The 19,261-nt window shown below is 42.7% G+C and overlaps 1 protein-coding gene across 1 annotated transcript in view; it reads left to right on the top strand.

Annotated features, from left to right (window-relative positions):
- Window positions 1–2,148: 2,148 nt before the first annotated feature.
- The window catches only part of LOC143933638 (uncharacterized), a 40,003-nt gene continuing 22,890 nt past the window's right edge, over window positions 2,149–19,261 (top strand). The window contains exons 1-4 of the mRNA XM_077456589.1: window positions 2,149–2,313; window positions 9,517–9,623; window positions 14,056–14,412; window positions 16,738–16,779. Of these exons, the coding sequence (XP_077312715.1) occupies window positions 9,554–9,623; window positions 14,056–14,412; window positions 16,738–16,779 (469 nt within the window). The 5' untranslated portion in view covers window positions 2,149–2,313; window positions 9,517–9,553. The remainder of the gene's footprint in view (window positions 2,314–9,516; window positions 9,624–14,055; window positions 14,413–16,737; window positions 16,780–19,261) is intronic.

The raw sequence follows: 19,261 nt of genomic DNA, 5'->3' as shown, positions 1-19,261 counted from the left end.
TGCTCCCCATTCACACCTGAGACTTTGTAACACTAATGAGTCACATGATGCCAGGGAGCAAAAAAAGCTAATTGGGTCCAATTTGGACATTTTCACTTAGGGGTGTACTCACTTTTGTTGCCAGCAGTTTAAACATTGATGGCTGTGTGTTGAGTTATTCTGAGGGGACAGCAAATTTACACTGTTATACAAGCTGTACACTCACTACATTACATTGTAGCAAAGTGTCATTTCTTCAGTGTTGTCACATGAAAAGATAAAATAAAATATTTACAAAAAATGTGAGGGGTGTACTCACTTTTGTGAGATATTGCATAACTATAGTATATACAAGTAGCATTTGCTGTGTGAACTTTCAACATGACCAGCCCTCTTGATCTGCTAATGGGACACTGTTGATTCTGCTGTGAAAACCACTTTGTTCCAACCACTAACACCAAAGTGGTTAGTGGTGAGAATTTTAAGAATAAGTGATATGTCAAAGTGGAGATGAAATTAACATAAGAAGAAGAAACAGGAAATAAAAAATGAGAACTAATGGAAATAAGACAGTGAGATGTATTGAGAAAATATGATGTATCCCAAAGATTAACACTCATGCCCCGTACACACGGTCGGACATTCCAACCAAAAAAACCATCTGATTTTTTTCTGATGGATTTTGTCCGAAACTTGTCTTGCATATACATGGTAGCACAAAAAAATCTGATCGTTTGGGTTGAGGTGACATACAAAACGTACGACGGGACTACATAGAGGCCAATAGCTTTCGTCTCCAATTTTTTTTTCTGAGCATGCGTGGCACTTTGTGCGTCAGAATTCTCTACACGCGATCGGAAAAAGTCAGATTGGATTTTTTTGTCTGAAAATTTTAGATCCAGCCCCTCAATTTTTTCCATCGGAATTTCTGACGGAAAAAGTCCGATAGAGCCCACACACGATCGGATTTTCCGACAACATAATCCGATCTGACTTTTTCCGTCAGAATTTCCCACCGTGTGTACGGGGCATTAGAGATGAGGAAATGCACATCGGAAGGTGGGACTTCAATCTGTTCATATCTACCAAGATATAAGCTCTTTAATTAACATGTACTATTGTTATTCTCCTTCTACTGATCAATACTGTTATTCCAATCCTTTGCTTCTGTAGAATAACTGACTAACAATAATAATAATAATAATAATAATAATAATAATAATAATAATAATAATAACAAGTCTGTAATAGTAAAAGTATGGTCTGTATACTGTATACTGCAATTTTTTTTTCTAATTTTTGTATTTACAGTGTAATGCAGCCTTTCTCAACCTTTTCAACACAGAGGAACCCTTGAAATATTTCTCCGGTCTCGGGGAACTCCTGCTAAAAATTAGAAATCTACAATTCATGATACATTAATGTGATGGTCAGTGGGAAGAATGGTCCTTATGCCGCGTACACACAGTCGGAGAATCCGTTGGAATGCGTCTTATCGGACCGTGTCGTCAGATAATCCGACTGTGTGTGGTATGCATCGGACTGATTCCGTCCGAATCTCCGTCGGACCCAATTTTCCAACATGTTGGAAATATTTCCTGACCAACTGGGCCGGTCGGACGTAATCCGATCATGTGTAGAGAATTTTGATCGGACCAAGTGCCACGCATACTCAGATCAAATTCCTACATCAAAGCTATTGGCTACTAGCCTGAATGTAGTCCCATCGTAACGAAATTACGTCATCACGTTCTGAAAGATCGGATTTTCAACAACTTAGTCCGACTGTGTGTTTGCAACAGTTTCGGACACAATCCGTCAGACTAAATCTGACGGACAAAATCCGAGGGATTTGGTTGGTAGAATCTCCGACCGTGTGTACAGGGGCTTACACTTGTGGTCATTTGGGAAGAATTACCTCCTTACAGATAGCTAAAAGGATCAATAGTGTGAGTGGGAACTTATCTGAGAGGCAGAAATTGCCCAATGCTGAAGGAACCCCTAGCAACCTCTGGAGGAACCCTGGTTGGGAATCACTGGTGTAATGTAATGCCGAATGAGTTGCGTAGGAAGGATGTGTTATGGTGAAATTATAATTTATTCTTCAATGCTGAATTACTGAAACAGAAGAAGGAAATTAAAAAGGAGAACTAAGAAATAGAATTGCCAGTAGGTCACGTTGTATGAAGACATTAGAGAAGAGAAGGATTATAAAGAAGATGGCACGCTGATTTGATTTTTCTGCACCAGCCAGAAATTCCGAGAGCTCATTTGGATCTAATCAGGGAAAGCTGGACTGGAAATAACTTGGCTATACCACTCTCCGAATTCCAGGTATGGAAGAATAATTGTCTTATTTATTATATAGAAAAATGTTCTGTTCTTGTCAACACATATCTTATTTCCTTATTTCTCAGTGGATATCATCCCTGTTTGTATCAGTGGAACAAAATGCCCCTTTTAAATTTCAGACAAGGCAGGGAGACCATGGATGGGATTTTATATGCGCCACTGGGAAATCACACAGAAATGATCAAATAATTAATTCTCATTCCATAAAGATAAAAACAATAGGGTACAAAACACCATTAAAAACAGTGAATTCACATATACAATTCGTCTTGAAGTGTTTAGGCATACAGGCAGTCCCCAAGTTACAAACAGGTTTGTCCTTAAAGTGGGGTGCCCCCTAAAAAAAAAAAATTTAAAGTCAGTAACTACAAATACTGCAGCTGCTGACTTTTAATAATTGGACACTTGCCTGTCCCAGGTTCTAGCGATGCGGGGGAAGCGTTCCCCGCTCCGCTCACGGCACCGACATTCTTATTATTATTATATATATATACCTACACTGCAATTGTTAACAATTTATGGTAATATCTGAACATCAAGAGTGTATTGTATACCGTAATTTTTTAACCATTTGTCTATTTGTAAGAGGTTAACCTTGTACCAAGCAAGGTAGATTAAGAAGGTTAGATAGTCCCTTAACTTACAATTTAATTAGATTACCACGACATCAATACACCCCATAATTCTTGCATCAGTGGATACAGTTTAAACCATTTCGGTGTAAGCAGCTATTCCTAAAATTAGCTTTTTGGTAGCGCAGAAATAATCATTTATTATTCTTACTGTGGGCACCCACTGTGCATGTGCGAGCGGCGCCAAGCGCTGTGATACCCTGCACAGTCATCTGGGACACGTGGCAGCTCACAGATGACTGTGCGGCACCGAGGGGAAGTGATGTCAGTGCTTGGGCACTGAAGGAGGCAGACAACAAGGGACCCCCTAGCAACAGGCATTTAGAGGTGAGTAAAAACATTTTTTTTTGCAATTATTTATTTCTTTGTTTTTTTATGAATTTTAAGCTATTTTTTTTTGGGGGGGGGGGGGTGGAAACACCACTTTAAGTTGGATTTGTACATAATTCGGACGCGCATGTGCAGAATGGTGTTTTTCCGATGCTTTCCGATGTTTTACACTGTTTTCCGATGTCGTTTTTTTCCCGATGTGCCCGCCGGCGCCACCTGCCGTTCGTAAGTAGGAGTTGTAAAGTGAAAAAGTGCAGCGCTCATTCAAAAATCACATATAAATAGTGACCAATAAAATAAAAAAAAATGCAATTGAATCATACACCAGTAGGGATGAGCCGAACACCCCCCGGTTCGGTTCGCACCAGAACTTGCGAACGACCCCCGCGTTCGGTAAGAACGTTAGAACCCCATTGAAGTCTATGGGACTCGAACGTTCGAATTGGAAAGTGCTCATTTTAACGGCTAATATGCAAGATAGTGTCCTAAAAAGGGTTTGGCGACCTGCCTCCTGCCTCAGGGGACATGGGTCACTGCAAAAAAAAGTTTTAAAAACTACCGTTTTGGCGGGAGCACTGATTTTAATGACGATTAAAGTGAAAAAAAAAGTGAAATATTCCTTTAAATATGGTGCCTGCGGGGTGTCTGTAGTATGCCTGTGAAGTGCCACGTGTTTCCCGTGTTTAGAACAGTCCCTGCACAAAATGACATTAAACGGAAATAACACCATTTAAAACTGCTTGCGGTTTTAATGTTATATCTGGTTCCTGCAATATGGTTGAAAATCATTGAGAAACATGGCATGGGTAGCCCTCCCTGCCCATTACCAGCCTATTTGGGTCTTGTACGCATATTAAGGGGAACCCCGTACCCATATTAAAAAAAGGAAATGCGTGTGGCCCCCAGGCCCTATATACTCAGAACAGCAGTATACAGGCGGTGCAAACAAGACAGGGACTGTGTAGGTTTGTTGTGTTAAGTTGAATCTGTTTGTCATTTTCAACCGGTACATTTTTAAAGTGTAGCTCCAGTCAAAAAAACTATCTTTAAGCTTTTTGGAAAACATAGGGAAGGGTTATCACCCCTGTATAATTTGTTTTGTCGTCCATCTTTTTTCATCTCACTTGCTGCTGTCTCCTTGCGTTTGCAAGTAGGAGATGTTTATAAGTTGGATGTTTGAAAGTAGGGGCCTGCCCTATATTATAGCGGTATGTACTGGGTACAGAGCACGCAGACAGCACGCACTATCTCCTAACACTACTGACTGCAAGCTCTATTATTAACCACTTGTTAGCCCAATGTTTGCATAAAGTGAAAGATGAAGTTATGCTGAGTAAATAGATATCAAACATGTCACTCTTCAAAATTGCACATGCCCGTGGAATGGCGCCAAACGTCGCTACTTAAAAAATCCCCATAGGCGACGCTTTAAATATTTTTTTACTGGTTACATGTTTTGAGTTGCAGAGGAGGTCTAGGACTAGAATTATTGCTCTCGCTCTAACATTCTCGGCGATACCTCACATGTGTGGCACATGCGAGCACATGGGGACATGGGCGCTTTAATTTTTATTTTATTTTTTTATTGTTCATTTTACTTTATTTATTTTAGTTTGACATTTTTTTTCCCAAAAATATATTTTTGATCACTTTTATTCCTATTACAAGAAATGTAAACATCCCTTGTAATAGGAATATGGGGTGACAGGTCCTCTTTACAGTGAAATCTGGGGGGTCAATATGACCCCACATCTCACCTCTAGGCTGGAAAGCCTGAAATAAAAAATAAAAAAAATATTCTGGCTTTGATCGTACTGGCGAGTTGGTAGAAGCACCGGAGGGCGGTGAGGGGTGGGGGGCGTCTATGGCTGGGTATTTCAGGGTATCACCGAGTATGGCTGGGTATCTCTGAGTATGGCTGGGTATGGCAATTTATGGCAGGGTATTACAGAGTATTGGCGGGGTATTGGCGGGGTACTACAGAGTAATAGCAGGGTACTGCACTGCAGAGTAATGGCAGGGTACTGCACTGCAGAGTAATGGCGGGGTACTGCACTGCAGAGTAATGGCGGGGTACTGCAGAGTAATGGCGGGGTACTGCACTGCAGAGTAATGGCAGGGTACTGCACTGCAGAGTAATGGCGGGGTACTGCACTGCAGAGTAATGCCGGGGTACTACAGAGTAATGGCAGGGTACTGCACTGCAGAGTAATGGCAGGGTACTGCACTGCAGAGTAATGGCGGGGTACTGCACTGCAGAGTAATGGCGGGGTACTGCAGAGTAATGGCGGGGTACTGCAGAGTAATGGCGGGGTACTACAGAGTAATGGCAGGGTACTGCACTGCAGAGTAATGGCAGGGTACTGCACTGCAGAGTAATGGCGGGGTACTGCACTGCAGAGTAATGGCGGGGTACTGCAGAGTAATGGCGGGGTACTGCAGAGTAATGGCAGGGTACTGCAGAGTATGCACTGGTATTGCAGAGTATTGGCAGGGAATTGAGGGGTTAAATTCGGTGAGCAGCGATGTGGGCACTGCAGATGCAGCCCACATCGCTGCTGACACCGATCTCTTTCCCCTCCGCTGTACCGATCGGTACAGAAAGGGGAGGGAGGAACAGGCGTCATAACATGACGCTGGTTTGTTTCCAAGTGATCACTCCGTCATTTGACGGAGCAATCACGTGGTAAACGGCCGCTATGAGCGGCCGTTTACCGTGATGCGCCGGGTCCTATGGACCCGGCGGTCACGGATGCTCTCGAGTGCGTACACCTCGGGGCACGCGAGAGCAGAATTCTGGGAGGCCGTTAATTAACGGCCTCTCTGAGTTAAACAACCGCCCTGAAGCCGTTAATCGGCAATGGGCAGTTGTTAAGTGGTTAAAGCTAGATCACTAGCTATATAGGTGAGGTGAATATAGTGGTGTATACTGCAGTCAGGGCACAGACAACAACCACTACACAGCAGCAAGATAGGAAATCAGCCAAAAACGATTGGTGTGTACTGTGTTGAAGGTACACAGAACACCCACTGCTTCAGATGCAAAGTAACACACTACAGGAGGCCGCCTTAAAGGCGGCCTTATATAGTGTGGGGCGTGCACTACACAGCCTGAGCTATGATTGGCCACAGGCAGGATGCCTGTGGCCAATCATGGCTCTCCTCGCTGCCGGCGCTGCGATTGGCCAAGCATGCGGGGTCACAGTGCATGCTTGGCCAATCATCGGGCAGCAATGCACTGCGCCAACGCAGTGCATTGTGGTCCGCGCGCGCGTCACTCGAATTTTGACGCGAACGGCCAAAACGTTCGGAATTCGCCGAACGGCCGAACGGCCAATGTTCGAGTCGAACGTACGTTCGACTCGAACACGAAGCTCATCCCTATACACCAGTGTTATATACACAAACACTTTTTTTTACACTTTTTCTCTCACAATTCTGCACTGAAATAAGACCCCTTTCACACTGGGGCGTTTTTCAGACGTTTTTCAGGCGCTTTAGCGTTAAAAAAAGCGCCTGTAAAGCGCTTGAAAGAAGCCTCATCTGCAGTCCCAATGTGAAAGCCCAAGTGCTTTAAGAACCCTTTCACAATGTCAGCGCCCGAGAAACGCTCGTAAAGCGCCGCTTAAACTACCAGCGTTTTTAGAGCGTTATTGGGGCGCTTTTAACCCCTGCTAGTGGCCAAATAAAGGGTTAAAACCGCCCACAAAACGCTGCTGCCAATAGCCTTTTTCAGGCGTTTTTCTGGCATTTTACAGGCACTTCCCATTGATTTCAATGGGAAGGGCCGCTTTAGGAGCGTTGTATTCACCGCTCCAAAAGCGCTGCAAAGAAGCTGCTTGCAGGACTTTTTTTGACGCCCTGCCAGCGTTGGTGTGAAAGCACTCGGGCTTTTACATTGGGATTGCAGTTGCAGCTTCTTTCAGGCGCTTTTTTTAACGCTGAAGCGCCTCAAAAACGCCCCAGTATGAAAGGGATCTCGGTGTGAAAGCACTCGGGCTTTTACATTGGGATTGCAGTTGCGGCTTCTTTCAGGCGTATTTTTTAATGCTAAAGCGCATGAAAACCGCCTGAAAAACGCCCCAGTGTGAAAGGGGTCTAAATATCGCTTTTTAGGCCTACATTGCGATTTAAAATAGAGCAAGTAGTTTTCAATAGTTTTTTGTTTTTTTTTTACATTCGGTGATGCAACTGAGGAAGAAGATGCAAAGTTTTGCATGCCTTGTTTGCATTATTAGAAGAGGAAGTGTGATGTGAAAGTTATAATATTTAGCAAATATTAGAATTTTGGGGATGGGAAACAGCCTGAGGAAAGCAAAAACATTCATAGTTGTTAATAATTTATAATGAGTATATTCAGGGATTTTTTCTTCTCAGGGAATAGTTGCAGGTACTCCCCCCTTTTGGGTCACCCCTTGTCTCTGCCCTCTGCCCACCTCCTAACAATGTCCCTTGGCTCCACCCCCTACCCTCCTCCCAGTACTGCCCCTTTTAGAGTATACAGAAGCAAGTATTATTTTCTGGAATTAAGTAGTTTGTACTTTTGGGAATCATTGCAGCACCACAAATATGGCGTCACATCAATTCGGACAGTGCCATTGCTGCCAAATCAGCCTGATGTGAACAGGTGCTTAAAGAGGAACTACAGTCTGCTCACATAATTTGGTATGATTAGAACGCAATTGGAGACCCTTATTGGGTACTGATGAGGCTGCGCTGATGGGCACTGGTGTGGCTGAATTAATGGGCACTGAAGAGGCTGCATTGATGGGCACTGATGAAGCTGCATTGATGGGCACTGATCAGGTTGCATTGATGAGCACTGGTGAGGCTGCATTGATGGCACTGATCAGATTGCATTGATGGGCACTGGTGTGGCTGCATTGATGGGCACTGCTAAAGCTGAATTGATGGGCACTAATGAGGCTGCGCTGATGAGGCTGCACCGATGGGCACTGGTGAGGCTGCATTCATGGGCACTGATGAGGCTGAATTGATGGGCATTGGTGAGGCTGCATTCATGGGCACTGGTGAGACTGCATTGATAGGCACTGATGAAGCTGGATAGATGGGCACTGATAAGGCTGCACTGATGAGGCTGCATTGATGGGCACTGCTGAGGCTGAATTGTTGGGCACTGATGAGGCTGAATTGATGGGCACTGGTGAGGCTGCATTGATGGGCACTGGTGAGACTGAATTGATGGGCACTGATGAAACTGATGAAACCGGATATATGGGCACTGATAAGACTGCACTGATGAGGCTGTGCTGATGGGCACTGGTGAGACTGCATTGATGGGCACTGATGAGGCTGCATTGATGGGCACTGATGAAGCTGCATTGATGGGCACTGATGAGGCTGCACTGCGGCACTGATGAGGCTGCATTGATGGGCACTGATGAGGCTGCACTGCGGCACTGGTGAGGCTGCATTGATGGGCACTGGTGAGGCTGCCTTGATGGACACTGATCAGGCTGCATTGATGGGCATTGATGAGGCTGCTTTGATGGGCACTGATGATACCCAATGGTACCCAATTTTAATGTACAGAGAGGAAGAGGTGGGGCTCTAAGAGGAAAAGGTGGAGCCTAAATAGGAAGGGTGACAGGGCGGGCCTTAAACAAAAAGGGGCATGTCATTGACAGGAAGAGGTGGATCATATTTAAATTAGGGGGTGCAAAGGTTTAGTCAGGCCTAAAGAAGCACAAAATACAAAGTAAACCACGGCTTTGCAGGTATGAATTACACATCCCGATTTCAACTCAGAGTCCGGATGAGGCTAGATAAGATATGTCAATTATAATGCCACACAACACTTGACCCTTTCATTAACTTTCATCCTTCAAAGACTATATTTCTTATACTTTGATGGTCTAAGTAACATTTACTGTATTTGTACTGCATGCACTGAACCTTATGTCATCTTTTTAAAAAAAATGTAGTGGATCACCACTGATTCCTGTACAGTGCTTGAATGCTTGGCTATGGTTTTTCGCTGTGTACCTTACCTGAAATTTTACTTTTGACTCCAAACAAGGCTTTTAGCCTACTTGGTGGAGAAACCCGTGTTGGCAAGCACAGAGGTAAAACGTTCCTTGGAATTTGGTCCACTCTTCTTTACAGATCTTCTCTAAATCCCTATTGACCTTATACTTGTTTATATAAAAACTGACTGTTTAAAATGTGTTTGACATGTTTCTGCGTTTTGTTTACTTTGTAGTATGAATTATACATCCTGATTGCAGCTCAGAGTCAGGATGAGGCTGGATAAGGGTTGGAATATTTTGGAATGTCTGGTCATCATAATTCTCTTTGACCTTAGCAAAGGTAAGTTAGACTGTTTCATTAACCTCCATCCCCCCAATGACAATATTTCCTATTCTTTGATGGTCTAGGTCTGTGATGGTGAACCTTGGCACTCAGTTGTTTCGGAACTACATTTCCCATGATGCTCCACTACACTGCAGAGTGCATGAGCATCATGGGATATGTAGTTCCAAAACATCAGGGGTGCCAAGGTTTGCCATCACTGGTCTAGGTAACATTAAGGCTGGGTTTACACTGGAGATCATAGCGGCTCACAGCAGGAGTCCGCTACGTCTCCATTCACTGTTTCAGGTCCAATTTCAGCCCAAATTTTCGGCTAAATTCGGACCTGAAAAAGACCAAAAGACGCACAGGACTCTTGTGCAATTCGCACCGGAGCCGCTCCGGAGATGTGTGAACTGGCTCCATAGAGAGTCGGTCACAATCTCCTGCTATGTGAATTGGATTAGGGGAAACCCACATCCAATTGGCAAGAGTGTGAACCCAGCCTTATGCCCCGTACACACGATCGGAAATGCCGCCAGCAAAACTCAGATGAGAGCTTTTTGTCAGAAAATGCGACCGTGTGTACACTCCATTGGTCTTTTGCTAGTGGAATTCCAGCCAGCAAAAGACTGAGAGCAGGTTCTCTATTTTTTGGTCGGGAAAAGTTCCTATCCGAAAATGTGATCGCCTGTATGCAATTCGGACGCGCAAAAAATCACGCATGATCGGAAACAATTTGACTTGCTCGGAAGCATTGAACTTAATTTCCTCGGCTCGTCGTAGTGTTGTACGTCACCACGTTCTTGACGGTCGAAAGTTCAGAGAACTTTTGTGTGACCGTGTGTATGCAAGACAAGCTGGAGCGGAATTCCGTCGGAAAAACCATCCAAGATTTTTTGGACGGAAATTCCGCTCGTGTGTACGGGGCATTACTGAATTTATGCTGCATGCGTTGAACCCCATTTGTTATTTTTATATGTGTAATCTTTATTTTTATTAGCGGATCACCACTGATTCCTGTACAGTGCTTGAATGCTTGTGCCCAGATTTTCTATTTGTGCTCATTAACCCCTTACCGACCAGCGCACAACAATATACGTCAGCACAATGGCATGGCTGGGCAAATGGGCGTACAGGTACAGCCCCTTTAAATCGCGGCATTGTGGGCGCCGCACGCCCGCCCTCTGCTTCCTCAATGACCGTGCTTGTGGGTCCCGTGGACTCAATGTCAGCTGGGGGTCCACAATCGTGTCACTGAGCAGCAGAACGGGGAGATGTAAACGAGACATTTCCCGGTTTTGTCTAGCATCATGTCATTGGGAGCAGTGATCTCTGTCATGTTGTAATGAGCCCATCCCCCCCCACAGTTAGGATCACTCCCTAGGACACACTTAACCCCTTGATCGCCCCCTGGTGTTTAACCCCTTCCTTGCCAGTGTAATTTGCACAGTAATCAGTGCATTTTTATAGCACTGATCGCTGTATAAATGACAATGGTCCCAAAATAGTGTCAAAAGAGTCCGATGTGTCCACCATAATGTCACAGTCACTATAAAAAAAAATGCAGATCGCCGCCATTACTAATAAAAAAATTCATAATAAAAATGCTATAAATCTATCCCATATTTTGTAGACGATATAACTTTTGCGCAAACCAATCAATATACGCTTATTGTGATTTTTTTTTAACACAAATATGTAGAAGAATACATATCGGCCTAAACTGAGAAAGAAATGATTTTTTTATATATATATTTTTGGGGAAAATTTATTATAGCAAAAAGTAAAAAATAATGCGTTTTTTTCAAAATCGTCACTCTTTTTTTGTTTATAGCGCAAAAAATAAAAACCACAGAGGTGATCAAAAACCACCAAAAGAAAGCTCTATTTGTGGGAAAAAAAGGTACATCGATTTTGTTTGAGTGCAACATTGCACGACCGCGCAATTTTCATTTAAAACGACGCAGTGCCGAATCGCAAAAAGTGCTCTGGTCAGGAAGGGGGTAAATCATTCCGGGGGGTGAAGTGGTTAACTGAATGAAAAACTGATTTTTTTAACTATTTTTCATCTAGTGTATGGGCCCCATTAGATACAGGCAGACTTTTAACCACTTAAGGACCGCCTCCTGCAAATATACATTGGCAGAATGGCACGGCTGGGCACAAACATTGCTTTTTAAGTGCCCAGCCGTGGGTCGGGAGCGCCGCCGGCGACATGCTACCGACCTGGTCCTGAGCTCCATGACCGTGGCCGCGGGAACAGCGGACCCGATGGCCGCTGGTGTCCCGCGATCGGGTCACAGAGCTGAAGAACAAGGAGAGGTCTGTGTAAACAAACCTCTCCCCGTGCTTTCCTGTGTGGCTGTCACCGATCGTCTCTTCCCTTTTATAGGGAAAGACGATCAGTGACATCACATGCCAGGCCATGCCCCCTACAATAAAAAAAAAAACACATAACGTCATACATAACACCTTCACTGCCCCCTAGTGGTTAACTTCTTCACTGCCAGTGTCATTTACACAGGAATCAATGCATTTAAATAGCACTGATTGCTGTATAAATGACAATGGTCCCAAAAATGTGTCAAAAATGTCCGATGTGTCCACCATAATGTCGCAGGCATGATAAAAATCACTGACATTACTTGTAAAAAAAATATAAATTAATAAAAATACTATAAAACTATCCCCTATTTTGTAAACGCTATAACTTTTGCGCAAACCAATCAATAATCGCTAATTGCAATTTTCTTTACCAAAAATATGTAGAAGAATACGTATTGCCTAAACTGAGGAAAAAAAAATTTTATATATATTTTTTGGGGATATTTATTATAGCAAAAAGTAAAAAATATTGAATTTTTTTTCAAAATTGGCACTCTATTTTTGTTTATAGTGCAAAAAAATAAAAACCGCAGAGGTGCTCAAATCCCACCAAAAGAAAGCTCTATTTGTGGGAAAAAAAAGACTTCAATTTTGTTTGGGAGCCACGTCGCACGACCGTGCAATTGTCAGTTAAAGTGTCACAGTGCCGAATCTCAAAAAGGGGCATGGTCCTTTGGCTCCAAATTGGTCCGGGGCTTAAGTGGTTAAAGTACCAGATATGAAAAAATAATAGGAAATACAGAAAACAAAATGACCTGAGTGTAATCGATTCGTGAAACTTGTAGGTTGAATCATTTTTCGTTCTTTCGGACTTTCGGATTTTCGTTCTTTCGGGTTTTCGTTCTTTGTGACAATTCATTTTCGTATGCATTTGTCAAAAGAGTGTTGCCAAATTTCGCCAAAAACTAATTTGTAACGAAACAAATTGCCTTTGTCTATCCATGACCAAACTGGTTCTGGAGTTACTTCAGGGCATTTGTCTTGTTTAGATGCAATGTGTGTTAACACATGACAAAAAGTGCAACCCCCCCCCCCCCCAAATTGGAATGCATATTTCTGCTACACACTGATTGTCACTGTGGTTACGATGATTGGTCGTCTTTATAGCTGGATAGTAGTCCTGCCAATGAAGTACGTACAAGGTGTGTCTAAAAAGTTTGGTGAAAAGTCCAATGTCTCAGTGCCAACATGGGCCAGGTGTGCGTGCATGTACATGGCTATCGAGAGACATGTTGAGAAGAGCCACCTAGCATGGAGTACACGTGACCATCAGGGTAAAGCCTAGACTTGTGCACAACGGAAAATTTTGCTTAGTTTCGGTTTGTTGTCATTCGTAAAATACATCATTTCATTCTGTTATATTCGTTATGTTACGTTAATACGTTTTCGGATAATTAGTTATTATTCATAGAGTGTCGAATTCATTTGTTCGTATTCATTGAAATTCGCTATTTATGTATGTATAGACATTCATGATAATGATTCGTAGTTTGGAAAGTTGTTTGTTTATTGAATCCTTTAACACACACAATGACAACGTCTCTTCTCCTCGGCTCAAATACAATACAACACCCTTCTAACTCGGTTCTCAGGAATGCACTTTGCCAGTAATCCATCCTCCGCAACAAAATTAATTAGCTGATTGGACTATAAGATTTACTTTGAGCTGACCTTTTGTTTCATTAGATCTTTAAAGAATTACCGAATCATGTTGAATTCATTCAAATTCATTCGTTATATTTCTTTCGTATTCGTTGTTATTCATTATTTTTTTTATTCGGACATTCGGATGCATCCGAATATCTGAAAGATGCAAAATTCGTCTGAATTTCGATTCGTTACGAAACTAATTACACAAGCCTAGTAAAGCCGCAAGCGGTTGAATGTAGTCAGAAGGAGGTGGGTGGGAGGTAGGGTCATCAAGTTCTGCTACAAATTGGGGAAAACGGCTTTGTATTATATTGCCTCTAACATGACATTCTTTTTTTTATCATTTGCATAATATGATTTTTTTTTCTGGTGTATGAATGCTTCTAACACAGTAATTTAATGATTTTTTCAGATATTGAGTGTCAGATTCATCGAGGGTACACTCTGCAAGTGACTAGAAGAGTCACTGTCCAAGAGCATTGTTGTGTCACTATCCCGTGTGCCTTCAGCGCTTCATATAACAATGTATTCACAAATTCCAAAGGATATTGGATCAACATAAATACTAATGATATTGTGGCAGCCACTAATACATCTATTGATAAAGGAACTAAATCCAACTTCAATATAACAGGAGATACAGATAAGGGGGACTGTAGTCTGACAATAACTGATGTCAAGAAACAAGATTCTGGAACTTATTTTTTTCGATTTGAAGGATCCGTAAATTATAATTATAAAATAAAAAATATAACAGTGAATGTGACAGGTGAGTGTGTTAAATATCTGGTAACTACAAAGCAGAATGTTTGCACCGAGACAAACATTTATTGACCTTTAATCAAAATCACACTTTTCACTAAAATAAATTTGCAGTGTTCACAATGTAAAGGCCAACATCATTGTTTAGACCAGTGGACACCCCTAAACACCTCCAGAGCATAGAGTTCTGCCTTAAAGTCTACTTGTGCAGTGGATCATGAAAAGCAATGGAATCGCATCCTTCTGGTATGCTTCGTCAATGCAGCCCTCCTCTGATTGGGGAATCTAGTAGACAACTGTAAAAGAGTACCAAAGGTTTATTGTAAAAAAAAAAAAAAAAAAACGTACAGCCAAATGAATACTCACAAAAAAAAAATGTATAGAGGCATTATATGACACTAATGCCGTGTACACACTATCGGAATTCTCGTCGGAAAAAGCTCTGATGGTTTTCCCGACGGAATTCGGCTCAGGCTGTCTTGCCTACACATGGTCACACCAAATTCCAATAGTTTAGAACGCAGTGACATACAACACATACGACGGGACTAGATAAAGGAAGTTCAATAGCCAGTAGCCAATAGCTTCCATCTCGTAGTTGAATCTGAGCATGCGTGATTTTTGGCGTGTCGGAATACACGCGATCGGTATTTCTGATAGAAAGTTATTCGATAAGGAAAATTGAGAACATGCTATCAATTTTTGGCTGGCGGAAATTCGGACAGCTAAATTCCGATGGAGCATACACACGGTCGCATTTTCCGATAAAAAGCTCTCATCCGTCTTTTTCTGTCCGGAATTCTGATTGTGTGTACGCAGCATAAGGGGTTGATTTAGTGCAAAGTCTATTTGCTTTTAGTAAATGAACCCCAGAATCTCAATCCACTGCAAAAATAGCATGGCCAAACACACCGTTATGTTCAGCTGGCAAGCTGATGCGTGTCAAGGGAAGCACCCCTTCTTTGGGGAGGCTCTCTGAAGAGGGTGCTTCTCCAAAAATGCATCAACTTACTAGTGCAGCACCACGGTGTGTTTGGCCACTCTATTCCCGTGCTGGATTGAGATTTTAGGGTTGAAATAGACTGGGCTCTTTGAAAACTCCAAATTTCAGAGATTGGTAAAGGAGAATAAGCTCTGCTGACTTCTATCATCCAATCATTACGATAAGGCACATACAAAGACACTGTTGACACTGGGAAGGTTGCAAGCCAGGGCCTCAGGTCCAATGGATCATCATGTGCAAGCTATTTTTTTTTTAATTCTCCTTGCACGTGATTGGGTACTCTTTGAAAAGTGAAGCTGTACCCCATTTACTAAGCTCTGGAGCAACTGCACAGCCTATTTGCCTTTAGTAAATAAACCATATTAACCCTTTCGCTGCCAGGGCCGTTTTTGCGGTTTTTGCACACATGTTTAAAAAAATCATTTTAGGCCTGAATATTGCAACTCTGCATTAGTCAATGGTAAATGTGGTATACACTATATACAACCACCCAACACTAGTCAGTTTCCACAATCCATGACAGTTCACACAAATACGTTTTAAATTCAAACTGTAGCACTGACGTAAGTCATTTTTTTCCACAGTAGCGTGACGATCCCTCCACCTCCGGTCTAACTAATCCCTCTCACCTTATGGCATGGACCCCTGTGCAAACAGGTGGTCATGCAAGCGGATTTCAAAAGGGTTAACACGGACCATAAACTTCTCTTACATCTCCTTAGATCTCAGCAAGGACGCCAGGTCATGGGTAGAAAGAAAAGTGCTCTCCTCTTAAGTATAAAATTTAATTTTTGTGTTCAAACACAAACTACTCACATAAAGATAATAAAAACACAGCATGTAAAGCCGACAATTGTGTTCGTTCCATAGGGCAGCAGCGGGTGACGTCATGCGTCGCTCCTCTGCTGTACGCATTACATTCAATCAGAACTTCAACATCACTACGCTTCTGCCCCCTTCTCTTTGTTAGCCGACGGAGGCACTTGGGGATGGGGGAGGAGTCCAGTGACGTTGATGTCCGTGACGTCACCAGATCTTGACGGAACTCCCTGAAGAGCGGAAGCTGGCGCAGAGGTGAGTACCGATCAAAAGAATTTTGATCGATCAAAATTTTTGATCGATTAATCGACGAATGAATCTTTACTTTCCACAGCCCTAATATATATATATATATATATATATATATATATATATATATATATATATATATATATATATAAAAGCAAAATATGCCTTTGTACAACTTAGTATCTTTAGACAGTCCAGTAGAATTTGATTAACCTTTATCACTGCGATTTACTTTAACATTTATTTGCTGTTTTGTCACAGACCCACCCGAGAAACCAGAAGTTGTCATTACTTCAGATGATGGTAGGTTAAATTGCGTGGCTTAAAGCTTAAGTCCTTTTAGGATACAATACCCCTACCCCCTTTTAACCATTCACTAAAAAAAATAAAGCTAAATGCCCCAAATACTTACCTAAATCTGCAGTCATGTGGCACACTGAATCTGGAGTCTTCTTGCTTCTTCACTGCAGAGTGCAAAAGTCCTTCTTCGGGTGTCCACATCACATCCTGGTCATGTGGACCCTTCCCTAAGGCACGGGTCGAATTTCGAAAGAATTTTCATTCGAAAATCTTATCTAAGAATTTTTGTTCGTATTTCGCACCATTAGTGGGCCAGAGCAACAGCCGATTTTCGTGCAGCAATCAAATTTGAGTAATCGAACATGTTGGAAATTTTTTAAAAAAACAAAGGATTTTCTAATCAATGATGGGAGAATCGTGCGAGAAATGTATTCGAAAAAGAAATGTGCAAGAAAAGAGAATTACCGGAAAGAAAAGAAGATTCCTGGCCACGAAAATTCTTTTCTGTAGCAACATGAGGTTAAATTGAAGGCTTGGGTGGCCAAATTTCGAAATCAATGGTGGCACCATCGGATCACAAAACGCACACATTTTTTGATTTTCAAAAGAAAATTCTTTCGGAATTCGACCCATATATGGCCAGCCGAGCAGTCCTGAAGACTTGATATATATGTGACTCCAGCGCTGTCTTTTATCTTTAATAAATGTTTAAAACTGTGCTATACAACGTGACCAAAATGTCTTTAAACACACATACTAGTACAAATAAAACTTATAGCACAAATGTCCATCAATTGGCAATATGCCACAATCTTCATAAAGTGTAGAACGTGCTCATAAAATCGTGATGCCAGTAGTAGTCCAGACGTGTTCCCCTCCTACTGTGCCTCTACACACCAAAATACTGGTGGGTTAGGCTCGGTTCAGACAGGGGCGGCACGACTTGCAGCGCGACTCACAGACGCGACCGGTGTTCTGCCTAATACAGTCCGCCCATCATTTGCTGTCCGCTCCGTACTGCGCATGCGCAGTACGGAGCAGCCGAAGCTTCGGAAAAACTCCGAAGTTGAACGGCGCCTGCGCCGTGAGTGGAGGAGGTAGCCCCACTATCCAAGCGGACATAGGGTTAAGAATTTTAGAGGGCCCCTCGTGGGCGAGCTTCGCTCGCCACGCTTCGGGCTCGGCCTCGCTCCGCTCGGCTCTTTTTTATTCTAACTCTATGTCCACTTGGATAGTGGGGATAGAACCTGGACTCACGGCGCAGGCGCCGTTCGTCCTCGGCAATTTTCGGAATCTGTGTTCCTGTGTACTGCGCATGCGCAGTACGCAGGGGACAGCTTCTGATGGGGGACACTATTTTACAAGACACCGGCACACGACTTCAGCGGCGACTTGCAAAACGACTTCTGTATAGAAGTCGATGCAAGTCGCCTGAAGTCGCCCCAAAAATAGTACAGGAACCTTTTTTCTAAGTCGGAGAGACTTGAGTCGCTCCTATTAGAACGGTTCCATAGTACAGAATGGAGCGCGACTTGTCAGGCGGCTAAGTCGCCTGGACAAGTCGCACCTGTGTGAACCGAGCCTTAAGCCCCTTGATGTGATTTATCAGTGGTTCCTCAAGCTTAACGTATAAACACAAGGAAGGAGGAAGCCAACAGGGATAAAAGATACACAAGGCACCACCTGATATGTATCCCCTCACTCCATAGAGTGGTACACAGTGACCAAAAAAGCATACAGAAAAAATGTAACACTGTACCAGAAGGAGGCACAGTGCAAGTGTCACATTTGCCCAGGGAAATAGTATCCAGATGGAATCAATAAATATCAAAACTAAATTTTATTGGAAAATAGATTACAAAAATTGCATACAATTAAACACAAATCCTACAATCTAACACCATCTATTGACAATGTTGTCTGGTGACAAGGACAAACACAAAACAGAGCATCTAGACACCAAACATGAATCCAAATATATCCTATGTAGCACTATGGGTGAGTGCAGATGGAGAAGAAAGCACCACCAGGCCAGGCAGTCCTGTAATCTGGATAACAAAATAAGCAATGGCCGTTGCAAAAATCACAATTCCAATGGACAACAGTCTATGGCTGAAGGGGACACTGCTATTGTGGAACAATCCTGGGGATATGGGAGAAGGGAGATAAAGTCTCAAATCCGTGGCCGCTGACAGATGATAAATCAAATGAACTGAAGATCTTCCACTCAGATCTACAGCGACTGCACTTCCAAGTGCACTTTCAGTGCAAAATGGATTTGCCTTTCGTAAATAACCCCCAATGTGCCATTGGGAGCAGCATTCTGTCTTTTTTACATTTTGTTATTTGAAGAGTTTTAGGTGGTCAGATAATTACAGAGTAATGCCCCGTACACAAGGTCGGACATTTCGACCACAAAATCTGTCTAATTTTTTCTGCCAGATTTTGGCCCAAACTTTTCTTGCAGACACACGGTCACACAAAG

The sequence above is a fragment of the Lithobates pipiens genome, unplaced genomic scaffold, assembly GCF_037356315.1.
Source record: "Lithobates pipiens isolate NorthernLeopardFrog02 unplaced genomic scaffold, aLitPip1_a1.2 Scaffold_27, whole genome shotgun sequence".
Lineage (NCBI taxonomy): Eukaryota > Metazoa > Chordata > Amphibia > Anura > Ranidae > Lithobates > Lithobates pipiens.
This window is presented reverse-complemented; position numbering and strand designations above follow the sequence as displayed.